The sequence below is a fragment of the Lissotriton helveticus genome, chromosome 1_2, assembly GCF_964261635.1.
Source record: "Lissotriton helveticus chromosome 1_2, aLisHel1.1, whole genome shotgun sequence".
Taxonomy (NCBI): domain Eukaryota; kingdom Metazoa; phylum Chordata; class Amphibia; order Caudata; family Salamandridae; genus Lissotriton; species Lissotriton helveticus.
In genome coordinates this window covers 38,381,619-38,404,257 of record NC_136058.1, presented here as the reverse complement: position 1 = coordinate 38,404,257, position 22,639 = coordinate 38,381,619, and the positions used below count along the sequence as shown (strand labels likewise).

Genomic DNA, 22,639 nt, shown 5'->3' with positions numbered 1-22,639 from the left:
TGTGGGCTCCGGGGAGCGATTAAGCTTCCGTGTCTGAGGGAGTGAAGAGCGTGCTGACCGCAGTACCAAGAGCCAGGACTTTAAAGTTGGGCAGTGGGTGATGCACAACCTTCATATAGAGAGCGCATTAGCAAACCGAGCTGCTGAGAGTGTTGTGTAACTGAGTATTGTTCGTCCCGGGGAAGAGACGTGATACCGCAGCATGCTCGTTATACCTACTGGAAGCAAACTTCTGCTCCACACCGGGCCTCTCCTTATCGACAGGAGATGCCACCGCTGGGCTGAGTCGATGACTACTGTAACTCCTGTAAAGGGAGCATCAGCATGTTTGGTTCTCAAAGCACTGATGCTATGGGGCACACCACTTTCTTTTTACACAATGTGTGCAGTGGCAACACACATCACCCTGCACCTTGGCTCATAATTTGTGTTTGACTGTCGAGAACCGGACTTGAGTGGTCCCAATACGCTTGCCAGCGATACCCTAATTACTGGAACCAGGGCACACCAGCCCACCCAACCCACCCTGCTGACTGCAAGCAAGTTTGGAAGGCCTAAATCAGAAATTACATTATGAAGCCTAGTAGAAGCGCAGAGGCTTCTGGGGCAGTGATGTGTCTTGCATGCCTTGATCATGATTTACATTTGAATAAGCATTTTACAAATATATTTATGGTTTTCTGGTAACATTCATGTTTTTATTTCATAACCTGTTGCACTTCATGTCATGATGTTCCAATGCATACCGTTTTGATCCTTGCACTGACAGAATAGCTAGTATTATTTCAGGATATGCATAATATGCACAGTATTATTGATTCATGTAACTTTTCAGAACTTGTAGCATTTCTTGCTCTGATGTTAGGCTGTATGTCATTTTAGTTCTTTCATTGTCAGGATAATGAGTAATGACTCAGGATTGGCATAGTATGCAGCGTTCTCATGAATGGTCTTGTGTGGTGTATTTATTCTGCTGCTGGTATGATTGTGTTGTGCAAATGCTTTACACATTGTCTCTGGGGGATGGGTACTGCATGGCTTAGGTGCAAACCCTAGCCAACCAGACCCTGATTTATAACAGTCAGTTTATGTTGAGCGACCAAATGTAGAATGTCCCGGTGCAGGTTATGTTTGAGATAGTGATCGAAAGTCATTCAAATGTCCTGCGAGACTACTGAGGTTGCAAGGCAAGAAATGTGTGTGTGATAAGAATGGATGTAGTATAGGTAATTCTGCCTGCTAATAATGGAGAGCAATGTTCACATTGGTTCTGAGTATTCTCCTTCTTTGTTAAGGCTTAACGGGAAGATACACTTTAGCATAGTAATTCAGGTGGTGTGCAACTTTAAAGTCTCTCTGTGTTAAAGATGTAGTCTATTTACAAAGACGTGTGAAGGTGATGAGATGGTCTTGGAGTACAGCATATCAGAAATGCATCTCAAGTGGTAGTTTTTTCATCAGTCTTTGGCTTTCAATGCAGACATACATGTGTTGCAGTCTCCAGTTGGTGATTTCCAAGGACTGCAAAGTTTGTCTAAGTCTGTGTAGCGATCTTGGCTTCTATGTGGAGCACCACTGAGCAGCGTCTCTAATATAGCACAGAGCTTGTGGAACTGAGGTTGTAGTTTTCCAATGTAGTTAGTGTGTGGTTTTCTATGAAGTGCTGAAGGTGGCCTGGGTAATAGAATTACTTTGTTACACCATCTTTTGCTATAAACATTGTTGTGGGGTCAAGATGTCTGCATCAGATGGTCAAGACGTCTGCATCAGATGTTGTGCTCTCTTAGAAATGGAGTGAGAGAAACTTTTGTTTGTTTTCCAGATGACATTGGCTTTGTGGGAGAAATCAGAAGAGAAGGAGACATTGTGCCATTTATAGGGGTAGGGTCCATATGTGTGTGATACCTGGAGCATCGTACAAGTATGTTGGTATCTCAGCAGGTAAGTAATAAAGGGTCGAGGAACATCAGAAGACACATAATGTCTCTAGCTGAGTCGGTGGGCCCTCTATATATCGAGGTGGTTGGAAGTTTAACCCAAGTAGTTTCAGAAGCCAGAGCCCAAGGAATGTGACTATGTTGTCTTTTTCGTCTAATTTCGTCTAATTTTGGAATGCCAAAAAAATCTAATGTTGCATCTCCTTGATCAATCTTCCATTTTTGTCCTTCCCCTCTTTGTATGCTATAATTGATCCTCCAATACAGTCATGTTTTGATCTTAGACTCTACGTTATCCAATCTGTGTTCTGTATGATGAAGTAACATTTTGAATGAGGCATGTCCCCATGCAATGTTTTCAGTTTCTTTATGAGGCTGAGAAGGATAGGTTCTATGCAGCGTTGTGAGATCTCTACCAGATGGTGTCAGAGTACCACTTTAGCGCTGGTGCAATGTTTACAAAACTCAGAGAATGTCAAAATGCCCACCTTCAGCAAGCGCCATTGCTAGCTGCCAGGGATTAGTAGCTGTATATCTGCCTTTGCGCATCACCCAGGTTCCTTTGGAAATAAATCCTCTGGGATGCTTCACCCTCATGGCAAGGCTTGTCATATCCCTAAGTCCTTACCGATGCTTCTTAAGGCCTTGTTGTCAGGTGAACAAGAGGCCGCTACCAATCAGTAAGAGAGAGCTCCACACACATTGTGGTTGATCAATGCGGTCAGGGGTAACAGTGGATATCTCAGGGTTCTGGATGGTTTCCAAGCTGTGTCTGCATTGGCTGCAGCTGGAGCTGTATCGGTAGGGCTTGGAGAGTATATTGCTCCTCCCAGCCTTGCAAGAGGATATACCCAGAGGATTCTCCACAGTATGTGTTGTGAAGGATGTACGTCATGACAACGTGGGCTTTTACACCGCGCTGCCATTACGACGCATCCATTACAACGCAAGTCGTTACAACGACTTGCGCTGTAGGGGCTGGATTTTGGAATAGTATGATTTACTATTCCAACTCAAGCCTACGCAACAGTAGGGAAGGTGTTGTAATAGTAAGTCTACTATTCCTTAGTATCTAGCGCCATCCAGCGCAAGTCGTTGTAATGACTTGCATTGTGATGGCAGCGTCGTAATGGCAGCGCGGTGTAAAGCCCGCGTTGTCATGGCTGTCTCCCGTTGTGAAGCCTGATTTGAGAGTGGTCCATTTCAGTGGTCTCTCGTCTAACCTCCGATTTAGGTCAGTGACTGATAGCAGTTATGCACACCTTGTCTCATCTCTATGCTTTTAACTGAAATCGAACTCACGCTAACATAACCTAAGACACACTGTCTTCCATTTTGAAGTGACGCTGTACCACACCATGTGATCACTGATGTGGTTATTGCTTAGCTAAATAAAGAACTACAATCTTCCCACTAAAAGATGGAGAGTGTTACAAGGAGCTTCTCACCGAGTTGTACCTAACCAGGGACATCCCTACTGTCCCAGGCTATTATTTTACAATGTGTGGACTACTGCGCTTGAATAAACTATGAGAGCAACTGTATTCAATGTAGTAGTAGTATGAGAGAATTATCAAATGTATTCCTTAGTAAAAAAATACTATTGCTTGTTGTGTATTCATGCATATCCTGAGGACTAAATACTTGCTTAGTAGTGTATGAAATAATTTGTCTAAAGTCTTATAAAAGCACATACTTTTTCACTGTGACTAGGATACCCCATTCCTCTTTTGTAAGGCAAATCTATGCTAGATTTTGCAATGAATTTAACAGGTTCTTTGTACTATGATCTTTATTCCTCACTGCTAACCAGCCTGAGGATATAGTTTTTGCATTTTGCTGAACAATACTTTATATAAACTCCTTGAAATATCTTCCCATGTATGTCATTCTCACTGTGAATGCTACAGTTTTGATTCTGGGTTTTGGCTCCACAAACAGGTCCAGTCGGGAAGGACCAAAGTCCGTATTGTTTCTACATCGCTCGTGGTCCAAAGAGTTGGAGTGCATATGGTAAGGGGATGAGAAGACTGGTTTGCACGCTGACATTGGTATTGGTTACCTACATTGAGAGACTTTGTGGCGGAGTCCATGGAGACTCAGCTATCTTTTGTGCAGTCAAACACCCCCCCCACCACCTCTTTTGCTTTCTATGATTTGCCACACATCATACCATGTACTAATAGGCTTTGTAAGATAAAGCGGCAACACCATCATCACACATGCTAATTGACTCAATTCATACGGAAGATTTAAGATTTTTGAAATCAAACATGTTTTTATCATAGATGTCTCCAACCTAAAATAGCCTCTGGAATATAACCCAATGGGAAAAATACATTCCCCTGATTTTTTTTTGTTTTATCTACCACTTCCCAGTTTGAAAATATTGGCATATATGCCTCGCGTTGCATTAGTACGGATATTTGACTTTTCTACTTGCAAAGTATAATAAAACAGTATATTTCATCATGAACATGCCATTTCCTTCTAATACAACATGACATTTCCTCCGTATACTATTCTAATAGGATCAATTAAAGAACCAAAAAAGGTCCTAACCCCAGTGGGAAAATGGTGATCATGTTCAAGTGCTGATGTTTTTGGCTGAGTAGCTGAAGTAGTCTTTGGGACAGCTCTAATTCCACCTCCCGAACTTTCTGGAAGAGGTTCTAATCGAACTGGACGCTGCATATTTCCTGGAGCAGTGTTTGGTCGAGAAGACGAAGGCTGCACATAGGAGCGAAAACCAGAGAATTTTTAATTAGAGCACATAGTAATTTGGGCACGCAGTTTTACAAAAACTATTACCACATTCATTGTGTTTGCTTCTACATTGCCATAGCTGAAAACAAGTCGATTGTTAGTTCACGTTTAATGGATTATTGTTTAGTAAAAGATCAGTTTTCACGTAAATGACATAGACTTGACCAACAACCCACACTTAAAATATATTAGGGAGACTTCAACACATCGTATATTCAAAAAGAGAGAGTATCATGTTAAGAAAAAGTAATTAAAGTGAAATAAGAGTAAGTTAATGCATAAGACTACACAATGGAAAGGGAACTGGGAACCAGGATACTCTTGGGATATTTGTTGGTCATACATGCTATCCCATGTCAAAGTGGGTAGATTGCGTTGACGTTTTGGAGTAACGTCAGTAACGCTTTTGTCAAGGAGACAGATACCCTTTAATGCTTGCCCTCATCATGTAAAAATGTGTATACATGTTTCCTAAACTAACTGATTGCGAGCACGTTTTTGACAAATCTAGATTGTAGAGTTTTATTCTGCCGTACCCGTGCCCACATCTGGCACTACCTTTTGGTGTGCATGGGACACCGAGTGGTGTACTTCTTCCGGAATGCATAGCAAGGGGGCATTGATATTGTTGCTGTATGATGCTGGCATTGCTTTGGTTTCCAAGATGTCATACCTAATCCTTGCTTGTGCATAAATAAGCTATTTTCCTTTTAAATATAAGACAAACTTCGCCTTAGTGTCTTATCTGCCATCTGACTGTGCAGCTAATCTCCTGGGTGTAGATTGTTGTGGCGGTGTGCAGTGTCATGTAGCAACAGTATTTTTGATCCTGCCTCGAGGGTGGTAACATCTGTTTCTTGTACCAGCTTTAGACTGTCTTATGAGGTGTTGAATCATCCATTTGGGACCACTATGACAGCCTGGCATCTACAAAGTAACACGTCAGGCCACTGCCTGCTTGACATTTACTGGACTTTACAATGGCGTGGAGCAGCGAGCCACTGATTAAGCTTCACTAAAGCAAAGGTTCTAGTAGAAACTGCAACAACATGCTGCCTCTGATACTAGCCTCTGCACCTGCTCTCAATACATCAGCCATCCTATTTTGGCCCTCATCAATAAAGACTTAATGAAGAACAACAACATTTACTCTCTTATCAACCTCTATCATGCCCCACCCTGAAGAAAGTCAAACTGAGAACATAAGATGTTTCATTGTTGCCTTTGGAAAGCTGCAGAAATCTCACACTCCATCTCCTGGTCCATAGCCATGATCTCCAGCCTATTCCAACAAATTAGAGGTGACTGCTCTCTTTTCTGCACCCATTGGGTCTTATATAGAGACTTCTATAAATTACACTTCCTCTAGCGCTCTTTAACATGATCTCCACACATCCTGAATATTTAGGGACACACAACCTCCTCTACTACTTCTGCACTTTGTGTATTCATCTTAACACATGCTTTGATTATTACTGGTTTTCTTGTTACTCCAAGTCTATTTCCTCATCCCAGTCCTTACATCATGTTTGTCCATACTCTGGAGACATGCACCAGGATGCCTACTTGAAAAAAAAATTCAAGGCATCTCCCTGCCCTCCTAAAAGGAAAAAATCCCAACTCCTAAACTTACAGATGTGCCGATAAAAGACCACCAGTGTTAAGTACCCTCCTGAGTCAACTATCAAATCAGCCAAGATATCCAACAGACTGTGATCGAAGCTGTGTAAGCTAGCAGGGAGGGTCAAATTGTTGCAAGGATTGGGACGAGGGAATAGAATAATAGAAATGGGGTTACATTTATTTGAAGCAATACTTCATCATTGCTTCCTTATCCTTGTATTTATTCATCATAAGGATCTAGCAAAGCAGACACGACTGAGATTAATCATCCATCAAGTTAGCCAAAAAGACAGAGCAAAGTCCAGACACAAAGGAGGAAGGACTGAACTTCTGAACGTTAAATGCAACAAAGCCCCACGTACCCATGCCAAAACAAGCAACTAGAGGAGCACACCTCCAAAACAAGGAAAAAACCAGGAACATAGAGGAAGAGCCATAAGGGAAATAAGGCATGAAGCCCATAAGCATGAAAAGATAACAGCCCAGGGAAGAAATCCCAGGATCAATAATGCCAAATGTGAAGGCCCAGAACCTATGTAGGAGACCTGGGCCCCCACACCAAACAAAATCTAAGCACTCTTTTGAGAACACCCACAACATGCCCCAAGACCACAGCAGTTCAAGCTAGATCATAAGAAGAGGCCGAAATAAGGGTCAGTAGTCACATACAAGGCAGCAGAAGAGAGCCCAGCATGTAGAAGGGAAGACCCAGGCCAGCTGAACATACATTCTGGGATAAAATAAAACAAGTAATTCCCCGTGTAAACATGCCCCACACTAAGGCTAGGACCCAGCATGCCACTGAATGAGACAAGCCCAGGAGGTGACAGACATGCCAGGAATCAAAGTGTGCCAACCAACACCAGAAAAGAAGTGAGGCCAGTCAAGTTCAGCATTTCCAGAAAATATACCCAACAGCAAAGAAACAGGCGAGAAACTGAAGCAAAGAACTAAAAAGCCCAAGCAATAAACGGATTCAGCCTTCGCATTATGCCTTCCTGTGAGCTTAGAGAACAGAGCATCACCACACTCCACACCAAAAAGGGAAGAGGCAATCCAGCCTCCAAAGCAATGCAGAGTCTAAACTCCTTTCTCCAAAATAGACCATATTTGGGCACTACCATCAGAACACAGGGGTAAGAGGCACAAAAAGAAAGGTGGCGCAATGCGAAAAGGCATGCCCTGGGAATCTCACACTCCTAGCACTAAGACATAGGCAGCAGCCAGGAAAGAAGAACATGACAGGAGCCAGAGACCCCAAACTAAGAACTCACCAGAAGACAAGCAACCTAGATCATTAGAGGAAACTATCTTTTGCAACAAACACCAATCAAGTAGTGCAGAGCAGGCAGGGCGTGACTATCAAAGCAGGCACCAACACCACAACTCCAGCACACTGCAGCACAGAGAGCACAAGACCTAGACATGGAGAGACCCACAGCCTAAGCTGCACAACCCCTATTCAAAAGACTTTCAACACAAAAGATAATAAGTCCACAAGAGTAAGAAGAAGAAAAAGAAGCAGCCCACAACAATCCCATGCACATTGAGGCAAACTGTAGTGGGAGAAGGAGGGAGGGAAAGCAGGAAGCAAGTACTAGCAACAGCACTCATTGGGCAGACACCCAACTTCAGCGGGAAGCAAGGCCACAAGAAGTGCAAGAGGGAGCAAATGGACCACGCCCTGACATGAGAAATGTACCCCACCTGAATAAAGTCAATCCCAACAAGAAGTACAAGGGGTGGCCCACCTCTACACAGCAAACCAAACAAGTGGGACAGGAGCAAAATACACAGAAGCAAAACAGAGAGCTCACTGGAGGTATTAAATGGCAAATCGGAAAGGCCACATGAACCCTACTTCCACAGCACCAAGGAAGCAACGCAACACAAAACATGAAAGCAGGCCTAGAAGAGACACCAAGGTACACACCATAAGGAAACCCAACAATAAAAAAACTACAAAGGTGCCAACTTGGAGAAAAACAAAAATCCCTTTGCAGAAGCACAAAGTGTCAGGGAGAGAGGACAGGGCACCCCCAAATATCCAAGCCTAAACATAGGGGGTAGACCACAAGACCAAACAAGAAGGCAAAACTAACCCTTCAACAGTGCATTGTGAGTGCCACACCCAAGCGGAAACCACCAGGTGAAAACTATGCCTGAAACCAACCTCAAGCGGCAGTGAGGGAAGACCCCAAAAGAAAGCTAACATTATCACAGTTCCAAATCAGAGCACAACCGCCTAGCCCATGGTCCCAGTTTCATCGTATCAGAAGCAACATCCCAATACCAAACACAACTCAATGAAATAAAGGGATTGAAAGAAAGGCCAAACTGAAAGGAAGCAATTCACACACGGAAGTGGGTCACCTTCAGATAATATTATCCTGTAGGCACAAGGAATCAAAAGGGCAGAGGTGCATTACACGCAGAGGATGCTTAGTCTAAGCACAACACAGAACACTGGTGTGTGGGTTAGCTTATCAACAACCCAAAAAACAAACAAATGGGGATGATCAGGCAGAGCAACAGCGCCATCATACAAGTTCTATGCCACTAAGCAATACACAAATAGGAGGCAAGGCCACGCTTGGCAGCACAGGGAATAATCCCATGACTAATCTAACCCTTTGAATAAGAGAACAGTAGCTGAAATAGGATTGTCAAATATATTGGTTTGGGTGGTCTGGGTCTCCACCCATGCATTTCATTATTTTCCCGTTTTCACTATACTTTTTTTTTCTTCTTTCGTCTATCCCTCTGGTCTTCTTTTTAGCTCTCTTAAACTATGTATCATATTTAGTTATTACGTCTTTTTGACTGATTGCGCTACTTTTGGATTTGTGTTCACCTAGAATTGATTGTAACTCCTGCTTTCTGGTAAAAAAATAAAAAATAAATATAAAAAGAAGACGAGAAGGAGAGGAAACATGACAACAGGGATCAGCAGAGATGAACAGGTCCCACAAGCTCATAGTTCAGTGAGCCCAGGGGAAAGACCAGCCACAGTCTACACCCCATTTAGATGTCATAAACACAATCCTGACGTCTAAGCCTATCAGGAGGCAGGAGGGGATGGCCAAACATCAGAACCCACACCACAGAGCCCTGCAAAAAGCGCCAACCATGGAAGCAGGGGCACAGAAGCAAACATAAGATAGACATACAAGGCAAATGTCTAACAAGCCTATCAGGGAGTAAAGAAGGAATCATAAGACGGGCTCACAGCTCATTGGAAAACGAGTTTACCGACCTGCTCACAAGTGGAGAAAGCTACTATGTCCCCAATAATCTTGCATAACCCACAGTCAAACCCAGTGGCAAGCCAGGGAAGGACTGGTTAAACAATGGAAGCATTTCAATGTGGACTCTGTGGAAGTGGTTTCAGTGATGGATTGCCCTTCTACAGATTCCTACTACACTTGAAGCTGCTTTATACCCATGCTATGTGGTTCATGGATCCTTCTATGCTGGTGGACAGTCCCAGCATTTCCAGCAGGGAGACAGGGAAACATATAAGAAATTAAATGAGGAAATAAGGCGTTCTTCTTACAAGGTGCAAAACCAGCAATAAGCAGCCCAAGACCAGCTCACACCTGACAAGAAAGGGTGAGCACTTGTAAAAAGGTCAGGCTACCAACCAGAATAAAAGACCCTAAGTATTGCCCGGCGGTGTCGCCTCTTAAACCCACGAGATATAAATCAATGAAGAGGCAGGCGCTGGAGACTGGAAGGCAGGAAACAAGGGTTTTATTCTCTCCGGAGGAGAACACATCAGTTCGGACAGCCAGTATCGTCACGAGGTGCTCTAACCGCATCTCTGAGGCCTGGCCTCTTATACACATTTTCATGATCTTTATTGCAGGTAACACATTCTTGTAATGCTTTGAAGTATGAAAGGACATCCTCTGAATCTCCCCTTCAGGCCCGTTCCCACACACATTTACAGTTGAAGTCCCCACCCCGGTCACAACAGGTGATGATTATCGCGCAGCTGGACATCCCGCCGATTCACGGGATGTGGGGGGGTTGATCGGATCTCATAGGGTGGGGGCTTTGATCAACTCGAGGGTCCTTTGATGAGGGAAGCTTCCTACTGTACGGGGGGGGGGAGGCAATAAACAGTATCCGCAGAGCTAGGTGGCGGCCTGGGAACGAGGAAGACAAACGGGCACACAGTAAAGGGGGTTTGTATCAAAGGGCCTGGGAGGTGTCGCGCTGGGAACAGGATGGGGTTCTGAGGCAGAGCTGCGCTGAAGAGGGGTTTATGACTCAGGGCATGTGAGAGCGGGGGGGGGTTGTCAGCGCGGGGGGGGAAAGGGGATGCCTGCGAGGTTGAGGGAGAGAGACGCGCTGGCTTATCAGCGAGGGGCAGGGAGGCCATGGTGCTCAAAATGGCTGCCGCTTACGTGCACGAATGGGTTCAAGGAGAGCAAGATGGCGCCGATAATGTTGACGTTTGCAGCCTAACTTTTAACAGTCCTCCCTTTTCAACATATCTAGCCAACTTGCCTATTCAATGTCAATCTTCATCAAATTCCTAACCTCGACATCATATAATGCTCCCATGCGTTCGTTTCCAAAGTCCACAGTCTTAGGGCAAATATAGTTTGCACATAATGAACACAAGGGTGGCAGACATTGGATTCCTAAGCATAGACCGCATATTACAACTACAGGAATCAGGATAATGGTGAACAGTCTCCAGCCCCAGGTCTTAACAGTGTTCCAGAACCAACCACCAAGCGACCATTCTTCCTGATCCTGGTGGACTTCTGAAGAGAGTCTGTGAAGATGTTCGATGGCTTTGTACACTGAGGGCGAGTTGTCCGGTATGTATGTACAGCAGCTGGACCCAATAATGCGGCATGCTCCACCACGGTCCGCAAGAACCACATCTAGGACAAGGCGGTTCTGGAGGGCCACCAAGCGGACCGCTTGGAGTTCGGCGGTGTTGTTAGCAAAGATACCAGCTGTGATGTTCATCGTTGTCTCAACTGCCTGAGTCAGATGTCGGATGGCACGGCTGTTTGCCATCGGGCCCCAGAGAGGAACAAGTCCCTTCATAGCATCGAGGAACTGCGCTCCTGTTGAGTCGGCTTGCTCAATGTCCTTGGCTCGTTTATGTCTATGATGATTCGCTGGGGCCACATAAGTCGGAGGGAGGATGAAGGAGATGAAACAAGTGCCCCCCCAGCCTTTGGGGAGCCAGGTGTAGGCCTTTGTGCCGCAGACGAAATACATGTTTGGGACGACACAAAGGAAGGTGGATCCGTGGAGTCCAAAGTTCTGGTAAACCGGCAAGTACTGCGGCCCACCAGCTGTGTCCCATGTCCTTCTATGCACATGTGGCCTGTGACGTTGATGACTGACAGGGCCACAGTCAGAGTGGCAGCCGTTCGTTTCCGCAGGTAGGAGAAGGTGGATCTGGTTGGATTGTTGAACACCTGCATTTCAATTCGTTCTTTAGCAGGGATGTCCATGTGGATCGAGTCGTTGGAGGTCTGCGGGCAGAAGTGTGCCTTTGTTTTGTTCCGCCAGACCCCGTGGAAGAAATGCGTTACGGTTTTGCTGGAGGTGGCATTGTCCCTATAGCTTTCTTGCAGGAGGATCAGCCAAGCAAGGCAGGAGCCATGAACTGAGAAGGGTGAGGGGATGAATGGTATCGAGTGTCCAGTGGCGTGGGGTAGCAACCCACAGATCCAACAGTTGGTGGCATTGGTGGCGAGATTGTGCTGGTGAAGGAGCTGTACGAAAGAGTTATTCCAAAACTCCTTTCGCCTCTCTCTGAGTTGAGGAGAGAGCGAAATCAGATAATGTTCCTTCATGGTGGTAGGCTGAGCAGTGGTCAGGAATGTTTCGTGAGCAGGCGCATTTTCTTCCACAATCCAGAGTGTGGTCATGAGGAGAAAGCAGAAAAGGATTGCGATGAAGAGTGCAATTGTCTTTGAGCTATGGAGTCTGTCTGTCCTTGGGTTTCTGTAGTGGGTATTTCCTGTTGCCTCCATCATCTTCTTATTTGGCGCTTCCATCATCTTCGTTTTCAAGGTGCTCGGTAGTGGGCAGAACCACAGACTTAGTTTAGCTTCTCTCCAGGTAACCCTTGGTTGCTTTGGGTCACCGTTCTGAGATTTAACTTAGTTCGTGGTCTGCTTAGCCGAAGCTCCCTCCTTTCGACGCAGGAAATACCCTTCTCTGGATGGCACAGTGGGATCAGAGAATTTTGAAAGTTCAAGTGTTTCGGTATCGGGATAGCAGGTTAGCGACGGTCGGTCTTTGTTCAGGAGCTCTTCTTGGTTGTCGATGTTTTCCGTCGTGGCCAGGGTCGAGGAGACCTTCTTACAGTGGTGTGCGTGCAGCCAGTGCCGTTTCCCCTCCACACGAAGAGCCGTCCGGGTGGTGATCAACACTTGCCAGGGGCCCGTCCACCGGGGTTCCAAACTCTTCGACCGCTGAAAGTTCCGGATCAGCACGAAATCTCCAGGTTGGATGGCGTGACCCGGACCCCTGGAAGCATCGGGGATGGCCTGCTGCACCTGCTGATGAATGACAGACAGAGTTTCAGTCAATTTATACAGATAATCAGACATTAGGACGTCCGGGACGTCATGAATGGAAGTTGGTTTCGGTGCAGACCAGACACTCATGGGTCGACCGAAAACAACTTCATAAGGTGTCAAGTGATGTCGGGTGGGGGTGGAACGCATCGATAGCAATGCCAGTGGGAGGGCGTCTGGCCATTTCAGACCCGTGGTAGCCACTATCTTGGCCAGTTTAAGCTTTAGTGTGGCATTGTGTCGCTCAACAAGTCCAGCAGACTGGGGGTGGAAGACTGCGTGAAATTTCTGCTTGATGCCCAACCCCTTTAAGATGAACTGGATTACTTCGGCTATGAAGTGGGGGCCATTATCGCTCCATAAAATACGACAAAGGCCGTAACGGGGGAAAAACTCCTTTAACAGTACTTTTGCAGTGGCCATAGCAGTGTTGTCACGGGTTGGATATGCTTCCACCCATTTGCTAAATGCGCACACCACGACAAGTACATATTTCAGGCCTTGGCACCTGTCTAGCTGGATGTAGTCCATCTGCAGGACTTAAAATGGGTGATTTGGGACCCCAAATCCTCCCCGGGGTACTACAGTTCCTTTCCCGGGGTTGTGTTGCAGGCATATCAAGCATTGTTGGACCAGACGTTTGGCGGAATCTGTGATTTTATCATTGTGCCAAACTCTGGAGACAAGTTCAATCATGGGGGCTGATCCTATGTGGGCAGGGGAGTGTGCCATAGCCAGTATGGGAATCAGGTACGAGTCAGGTAGCAACCATTTGTTTGTGTCTCTTGTCCGCCAGCAGCCTTCATCATCTTTTAATCCCACCCGTGTCCATTCAATCAGCTCGCGTTGTGTGCTAGCCGTTTGAATGTCTTTAATAGTGTCCCTAGCGTCAGTCCATTTTTCTGCTTGTGACCTGGTCACGTACATACGTGTTGTCGTCCTATTTTCAGCTGTCGTTCGGGCCGTGATGTCGGCTAGCGCATTTCCCTGCCCAATGATGTCTGTCACCTTTTTGTGTGCCTGGCATTTGACGACTGCAAGCTTTTTGGGGAGAAGGACAGCTTCGATCAAGGCGGAGACTAGATCCCCGTGCAAAATGGGGGTGCCGTGTGAGGTCAAGAATCCCCTTTCCCTCCAAAGGAGCCCAAAATGGTGAACCACCCCGAAGGCATACTGGCTGTCGGTGTAAATGTTCGCTGTGGTTCCTGCTGCCAGAATGCAGGCTCGTGTCAGGGCGATCAGTTCTGCTGCCTGGGCAGATCGTTGCGCGATGCGGGCTGTCTCGACTACAGTTCGAGCCGTGGTGACCGCATAGGCAGCGGAAGTGGTGCCATCGGGGAGTTTGATGCAAGAACCGTCCACCCACAGCTCCCCGTCAGGGTCAGGGAAAGCCGTGTCTCTGAGGTCAACCCTACTTCTAGTCTGTTCGTCCGTAAGAGTCACGCAGTCATGTACAGGGTGCACATTGGTATCGTTCTCTGGCAAGGGTAACAGAGTTGCCGGGTTCAGTGTGGTGCATCTTTTCAGGGTGATATGGGGTGCAAGCAAAGTCAGTTCGTATCCAGTCAGTCGTGCACTCGTCAGGTGTTGCGTCTTGGTTTGGTTCAGGAGGGTGTCAACTGCATGGGGTACCAGTACCGTGAGGGAATTCGAGAGTACGATCCCCTCACTCTGTCGGATAGAGATTGCAGCAGCAGCTACAGCTCGAAGGCAGGCAGGCAAGGCTCTGGCTACAGGGTCAAGAGTGGCAGAGAAGTAAGCGCACGGTCGTTGCTTTGGGCCAATGGCCTGGGTCAGGACAGATAAAGCGCACCCCTCCCTTTCGTGAGTGTAAAGGGAGAAGGGCTTTTTGTAATCGGGGGTACCTAGGACAGGGGCCGAACAAAGGGCATCTCGTAGTTCCGTGAAGGAGGTTTGACACTCAGGGGTCCAAGGGAGTGGGAAGGGGATGTCTTTACCTAGCAGAGAAAGCAGCGGTTTCACAACGAGGCTAAAGTTCGGTAACCACTGTCGGCAGAAGGAGGTGAGGCCTAGTAGGGAGCGAACCTGTTTCTGGGTCTTAGGGACAGAAGTTTCGAGAATGGTTTGGATTCGATCAGGAGTGAGTTTCCTTCCCTCTTTGGACAAAAGGTGGCCGAGGTAAGTGACCTGGGGTTGGCAGAATTGCAACTTCTTCTTGGAGACCTTGTGGCCATTTTCCGCAAGGAAGCGCAGGAGTTGAATGGTGGCTGTAACTGCTAATGGAGTGGTGTCGGCTGCCAAGAGGATGTCATCGACATATTGCACTAACACCACTCCATCGGGTAACTGGACTTGATCCAGTTGTCTCTTGAGGGCCTGGCTGTAGATGCTAGGGCTTTCTGTGTAGCCCTGGGGTGCTCGACAGAACCTATATGAGCGGGCTTTTAGGGTGAAGCCAAAGAGATATCGGCTGTCTGGGTGGATGGGGATGGAAAAGAATGCGTTTTTGAGGTCAATGACAGTGAAGGTGGTGGCTGTAGAAGGAATCAAAGTCAGGATGGTGGTGATGTCTGAGACCACAGGGTACTGGGGTACCACCACTTTGTTGATCTCTCGAAGGTCAATGATAAAACGGTATGCTTTCTCATCTCCCTCTCCCTGTTTCTTGATGATGGGCAAGATAGGGCTGTTGCAAACGTTGCTAACTACTTCCTCTACCACTCCTGCGTCTATTAGTGACTGAATGATCTTTACCAATGCCTTCTCGCCCTCGGGCGATATCCGATATTGTGGAAGTTTTGGGAGTGTTGCGTCTGGTCGGACAGTAATGTGCACTGGGTCAATCAACATGCGCCCTACGTCCGAATCCGCCTTGGCCCACAGATACGGAGGCAGAGTGTCAAGCAGGGATGTGTCAACGTCGGTGATGGAAAACATGCGTCGGGGAGGGCAATGTCTAAGCAGAACGGGGTTGTCGTAAAGGAAAACTCGAACTCCGTCTTGAGAACATCTGATCGTCGCTCGGAAGTGTTTCAATAAGTCAAGTCCCATAATGGCGTCGGGGCTATTGGAGGAAAGTAAAAACGTGGTGTCGGTGGTGTTGTTTTCCACGTCAAAGAGGATCGGGGCGGACAAAGGGTTAGTGGAGGGCGTTCCATCGAAACCCGTCGATGTTATAAGTGAGCCAGACAAGGGTGCCCCCGGAATCAGTCGTTTAGATAACGCACTACGTGTTGCGCCAGTGTCTACCAGAAATGGAGATTTTGTACCTAGGACCTTAGCAGTGACGTAAGGGCCTTGCTGGTCAACATAGAGCTCGACTGGATCCCTCCCTTGCCCTTGGCAGTCCTATGCAAAGTTGTGGGCGTCATCGTAGTCAGATTGCTGGTATTGGTTCTGTCTGGGTCGATCAAATGTATTTGGTCTGCCTGATCTGTCGTTAGTCGTGTCATTTGGGGGCCCTCGCTGTTGTCCCTTATTTCTCGGTCCACTTGCTATGTCCTTGGGGTCTTTGTTCCTGATTATTTCCAGAAGAACTGGGCACTGGGATTTCCAATGGCCAGTTCCTTTGCAGAAAGCACACTGGTCCTCTCTAAGGTCTGTACGTCCACTGTGGGGAGTCAAAGTGCGGTCCTGGGGAAATGCAGCCTTAGGGGCGTTTGTCTGATAGTTTCCCCGGTATTGGTCTCGCCCTATAGTCACCCCTTGCAGTTGGGCCATCATCACCCTCTCTTTCAAGTCCTTCTTCTTTTTCTCTGTTGCCCTATCGTTTTCATTTTTCTGATGTTCATAATATTGGGCCATCTGGAGGATAGCCGTAGGTTTGGAGGCTGCCCAACTACTCTCGCTAGCCTGCAGTTTCTGGGAGACCTCCGATGACAGACCCTTAACATAATTCTGGACAAACAGATGGTGTCCGGTTGCAGTGGTCATGTCCTGGCCGCTGTAATCGGAGAACACCGTTTCAAACCGGGAGAAGTATTCCGATACATCCTCCTGGGGTTTCTGGCGACAGGCCGTTACTATCGACCAGTCCACTTTCTTTTCTGGGATCAGGGTTTTTAATTTCTGTACGATTTTATCTGGAAGGTCTAGAATGGATTTCAAAGGCTTTTGTCCAGGTCCTCGTTGTTTATCGATGTTATCGAGTTGTGACCAGGTATGTCCAAACAGCTCAAGGTGGTCGACTTTCCGGATTTGCTTCCACACATCAGCTGGTAGACATAACCCGAAAAACAAGTCGATGTCAGCCAGGGTCATGATCGTTGAACCTAGGGCTGTACCCAATTCAGTGTAGAAGGCTGTGGGGTTTTTACGTAGGTCAGGCAGAGATTTCCGGAATGTCAGAATCTCTTGCCGGTCCCATGGCTGGTAGACCCAGTTGTACACTACCCTTCCCTTTGCATCTGGGTGGTTTGCATCATCGTTAGTCCCTGCACCTCGTGGAGGAACCCAGTAAGGGGCAGCCTCTCGTATCGGCATCATGGTGTTAGATTGCTCAGTTTGTGGCTCGGTCGCTACGGAGGTCGTGGGTTTAGTTCCCGATTCTCGTTCAGTGAGGTGGCGGAAAACCTCAAGCGTACGCGTAAGGAGGTCCGTCACATCACACTCGCCCTCATCCCCGATATCGACCTTCCGGTACAGAGTCGTTAGGCTCTCGGGACCTTTGTCTCGATATCGGTCCTCGTATGCGTTCAAGACATGGTAACACAGTCGTACGGAAAAATGTCGTCTGTGACTCCCGGTATACGAGTTAAACATATCCGTGATGTACTCTTCATCTTCCTTCCTTTCTACCAGTGTCCTTGCTATCTTGTCGATCCCTGTTCGCTCATCTTTGCTTAGTCTGTTTGTTCTTGCAGAACCAGCCCTTTGGGTCTCGGGGTCGCCTAACGTTGTCGTTTGTGTAGTATTTACTACAAGGGGTTCGGCCGGCACAGAGGCCATGGGGGCCGAAGCTGTGGCGCTACCTTCGTTTGTACCTGGGGGTGGTGGGTGCTGTGCTAAGGGTTGGGAAGGGGCATATGGAGGGGGCATGTAGATGGTCGGAGGACCTAACAGCAGATCATCGTTGGCTCGTTGTCTCGAGGGTAAATCGGGGTAGAGCATGGAGGACGTTCTAACCGGACACTGACTTGATGTTTCCATTTCTAGTTTCTGTTTGGCTTTCTCTCTTTCCTTTATCTCTCCTTCTAGTTTCTGAGCAGCTAGGTGGGCTGCTTTTCGCAGCTCTTTTCCCAACCTACTCTCAGTTTTCTTTTTACGTTGTTCAGTTTCTTTGCGCCACATGCCGAAACTATCAAGCATAGTGGGCGTTGTCTTGTTTTTACCAAGGGCTGTTTCTAGCGCATTTATTTTGTCATCATCGAAGGATCCTATCAGTGGCCACTGACTTTCTCGATCCTTTTGCGTATATTTATGCCACAGTTTGTTATAGGCTATAGCGATCAATCCATGCTTCATGAACATGTCCTTATTAGGGGTGCCTTCCAGTGGAGCCGGATGGTTCACCTCTAATAAGCGGTCCGGGCTAAACAGGCTACCAATCAGTGGGGAGAAGACAGACATGACGGAGCACAATGGGGACAAAAAGTCAGCACTGCCTATCTTATCACTGCGTGCAAAGACTAGACAGAATATTCCTATTCTACGTTGTTTGCAGGCAGTGAATACCTCATGAACCAATATCAACTAGTCAATGTTCGGTCAAAACAATTCAGTGGGGAGAATAAGTAGGCCCGCAAAGGTCTGCGTTACCTACCCTTTCACTATCTGTAAAAAGGGGGGGGGGGGCTCTTTCCTGTTTGCAGACAGAGAATCTCCAGAAAACAGTCTGCGAACAATAGTTCAGTTTCAATAATTAATCAGTGGGGGAGAAAGATAGGCGCGACGGTTGCATTACCTATCCTCCACTGCTTGCAAAGAGAGAGCCTGTTGTTTCTCCGTTTGCAGACAGTGGATCTCCAAATAAATTAACAAAGAGTAATACTAGTATTTTCTAAACAATTCAAATAATCATTTCGCAATTCGTCGTGTTTACACGACCTTACCCGGACCGCATGGACAGTTTCTTGTCTTCCGAATCCAGCGCCCGATCGTCCTCTTTTCTTCGTAATCCTCGCGGCACTCCTGATGGTTCCCAGTCAGGACCGTAGATCACTCGAGAGAGGTCTGTTCGGAACCAGTGAAGTTCGGATGATCGGCTGTCAGACGAGGGTCTATCGGACAGGTGCACTCCCGATCGTTGCAGTCATTCACTCTGTCGTCAGGACCTCTCCCACTGGATCCACGAGTCACTGATGGGCCCCACGTTTGGGACGCCAATTGTAAAAAGGTCAGGCTACCAACCAGAATAAAAGACCCTAAGTATTGCCCGGCGGTGTCGCCTCTTAAACCCACGAGATATAAATCAATGAAGAGGCAGGCGCTGGAGACTGGAAGGCAGGAAACAAGGGTTTTATTCTCTCCGGAGGAGAACACATCAGTTCGGACAGCCAGTATCGTCACGAGGTGCTCTAACCGCATCTCTGAGGCCTGGCCTCTTATACACATTTTCATGATCTTTATTGCAGGTAACACATTCTTGTAATGCTTTGAAGTATGAAAGGACATCCTCTGAATCTCCCCTTCAGGCCCGTTCCCACACACATTTACAGTTGAAGTCACCACCCCGGTCACAACAGGTGATGATTATCGCGCAGCTGGACATCCCGCCGATTCACGGGATGTGGGGGGGTTGATCGGATCTCATAGGGTGGGGGCTTTGATCAACTCAAGGGTCCTTTGATGAGGGAAGCTTCCTACTGTACGGGGGGGGGCAATAAACAGTATCCGCAGAGCTAGGTGGCGGCCTGGGAACGAGGAAGACAAACGGGCACACAGGAAAGGGGGTTTGTATCAAAGGGCCTGGGAGGTGTCGCGCTGGGAACAGGATGGGGTTCTGAGGCAGAGCTGCGCTGAAGAGGGGTTTATGACTCAGGGCATGTGAGAGCGGGGGGGGGGTTGTCAGCGCGGGGGGGGGAAGGGGATGCCTGCGAGGTTGAGGGAGAGAGAGAGATGCACTGGCTTATCAGCGAGGGGCAGGGAGGCCATGGTGCTCAAAATGGCTGCCGCTTACGTGCACGAATGGGTTCAAGGAGAGCAAGATGGCGCCGATAATGTTGACGTTTGCAGCCTAACTTTTAACACACTGACCTGTCCACTAGAGCATAGAGGGAAAAGAAATGCCTAGCTCCAAGAGCAGGAAAGAGCACACTATAGAGGCCCCACACTCAGCCCTCAAGCTATGCATGGGGTGAAGTTCATATCAATTGCAGAGGTCCAGAGTATCTTCAGGCACAGAAGGTACAACACTGGCCTACAACCGGCTGGGAGCCAATTAAGAATAGGTCATGCATCGTAACTGTACCACACGGCAACCAAAAACCCAAGAAGGGAGGCACACACTGGCCAACAAACAAGACAAGGAAACTAAGAATCTCCAATACGTCCCAGACCCAGTAGAGAAGATAATGGAAAGCCTAATCCCAGACAGTACATAGGGAAGGAAAAATTGGTGGCGTCACTCATATCTTTCAGCAAAATTGACTCCACCAATGCAGAGTGAAAAGGTACAGCATAAGCCCTCCAGGAAACACACTGAGAAGGCCGAGCTAGGCAGCAAAGAGAGGAAAATATGCATCCTTTGATAGAGATACACGGCAACATGCAGAGGAGAAACCACAACCCCAGCATCTCACCCAGCCGGGAGCCATGAAGAGCATTAGCACTCAGCCACCTTCAGAGAGGACTGGGTTTACACAATGCCAGTAGAATCCAGGGCGCAATCCCAGCAAGACCCCAGGTAGACAACAAAGAGGAACGCAAATCACAGCAGGAATAAACTGCAACCAGGCAATGCCCAAACAGAGCAAGCAGGATCTCCTATCCAGAGACCGAGTGGCAGCCTTCCAACTGAGACAAACAAAAGAGGAAGGAAGACTAAAGATAGTCCTTCCTCAGTATACCTGTAGTGGGATTAGTGTGTTTTTAGTCCTCCAGCGCCTACCTCTCAAATCATTGGAAATATAACTACATGGGCCTAGATATCTTTTTAAAAATGTATATTTTTTAACACTCTGACCCCCAACCACCCCTAGCCATCCTCGAACGACTCCCTACCAACAACGACCACTACCTAACCAACATCACCACGTGGGACCCACTCACACCCCAGTCTACCGCCACAAGCATGGGTTCCATACTCTCAGGAGCCTCCAACAATCCAGGACCCCATCACATGTTCAATAAGGGACCCAACGCCATCAGCAAGGAACTTACAACCATCAACAACACCTCCTTCGACGTCCCAAACTTCCCAGCCACCTGGAAGTATGCAGAGGTCAACCTGCTCCCCTAAAAAACCTCTGCAGACCCAGCAGAGCTCATACACTACCGGCCAATATCCCTACTCCCCTTCTGAGCCAAAGTTCTACAAAAAGCTATAAACATCCAGCAAACCAACCACCTGGAAACGAACAAACTCCTGAAGCCCTTGCAGTCAGGCTTCCAAGCAAACCACAGCACAGAGACAGCCCGGAGAGCTGCCACTGATGATATCAAAGCTCTCATGAACAGGGAAGAAACCAAAGCCCAGATCCTGCTCGACCTATCCGCAGCTTTCAACACTGTGTCCCACTTATCCCTCCTACTTGACCTCTACCAGATGGGAATCCAAGTGAAAGTCCTCAAGTGGATCTCTTTCTTTCTTACAGGAATAACCCAAAGCATCTGCCTCCTCCTCAGGCCCAAAAGACACCATCTGAGGAGACCCCCAAGCATCATCGCTAAGCCCAACGTTCTTCAACACGTACATGGCCCCTCTAGCCACACTGGTCAAAGCGCACAAGATGAGCTGTGGGTCGTCAGCATAGGAAATGTTCATCCTGTTGCTGTCCGCAGACGGTACCTTCCACAGATGTATGACAGACGTCACCAGCTGGATGCAGAACAAGTGCCTCCAGCTCAACACCGACAAAACGGAGGTCCTTATCTTCGAGAGCACCACATCCCCCTGAAATGACACTGGGTGGCCAACCAAACTCGGCCCCACATCCAAAAACATGCAAGAAACCTAGGCATCATCCTCGACAGCAAGCTCTCAATGATAAAGCAGAAAAACTCCATCTTCGCTGCATGCTTTCACATCCTCCACATGCTAAAGAAAATGTTTCAAGTGGCTCCCCACTGGCACTGGATGCAGTCACCCAGGCACTCATCACCAGCTGCCTGGATACGGCAACACCCTCTGCGTAGGGATCACCACACAACTTCTGAATAGACTCCAGATTATACATAAAGCTGAAGCAAGACTCATCCTTGACCACCCGAGATGAGCCCACATGACCCCCCACCTCAGAGCACTACACTGGCTCCCTGTAAACAAACAGTGCCAGTTCAAACTACTCACTCATGCCTACAAAGCCCGCCACAACTCGACCCCGCCTACCACAAAGTTAACTACCACCAACCCAACAGACAAGTAAGCTCCGCGTCCCTCCACCTGGCACACACCACCCACATCCAAAAAAGCAGGAGCGCCATTTGCGCCTTCTCTCACGTGGCCGCCAAAAACTGGAACACACTGCCTCTGCAACTCTGATCAACACCTACCCTCCAGAAGTTCAGAAAGAAACTGAAACCCAGCTGTTCAATAGACAGCTCGCAGCAGCAGCACACTCATGCCGCTTCCACCCCCCAAGCGCCTGGATACCCTCAGGGGGAATAAGCACTGCTTTACAAGTCCTATTGTAC

At 47.7% G+C, this 22,639-nt stretch overlaps 1 protein-coding gene across 1 annotated transcript in view; it reads right to left on the bottom strand.

Moving 5' to 3' along the window:
* Window positions 1-22,639, bottom strand: part of ERICH3 (glutamate rich 3) — a 594,366-nt gene that overhangs the window by 387,604 nt on the left and 184,123 nt on the right. The window contains exon 6 of the mRNA XM_078668660.1: window positions 4,500-4,667. Within this exon, the coding sequence (XP_078524786.1) occupies window positions 4,500-4,667 (168 nt within the window). The remainder of the gene's footprint in view (window positions 1-4,499; window positions 4,668-22,639) is intronic.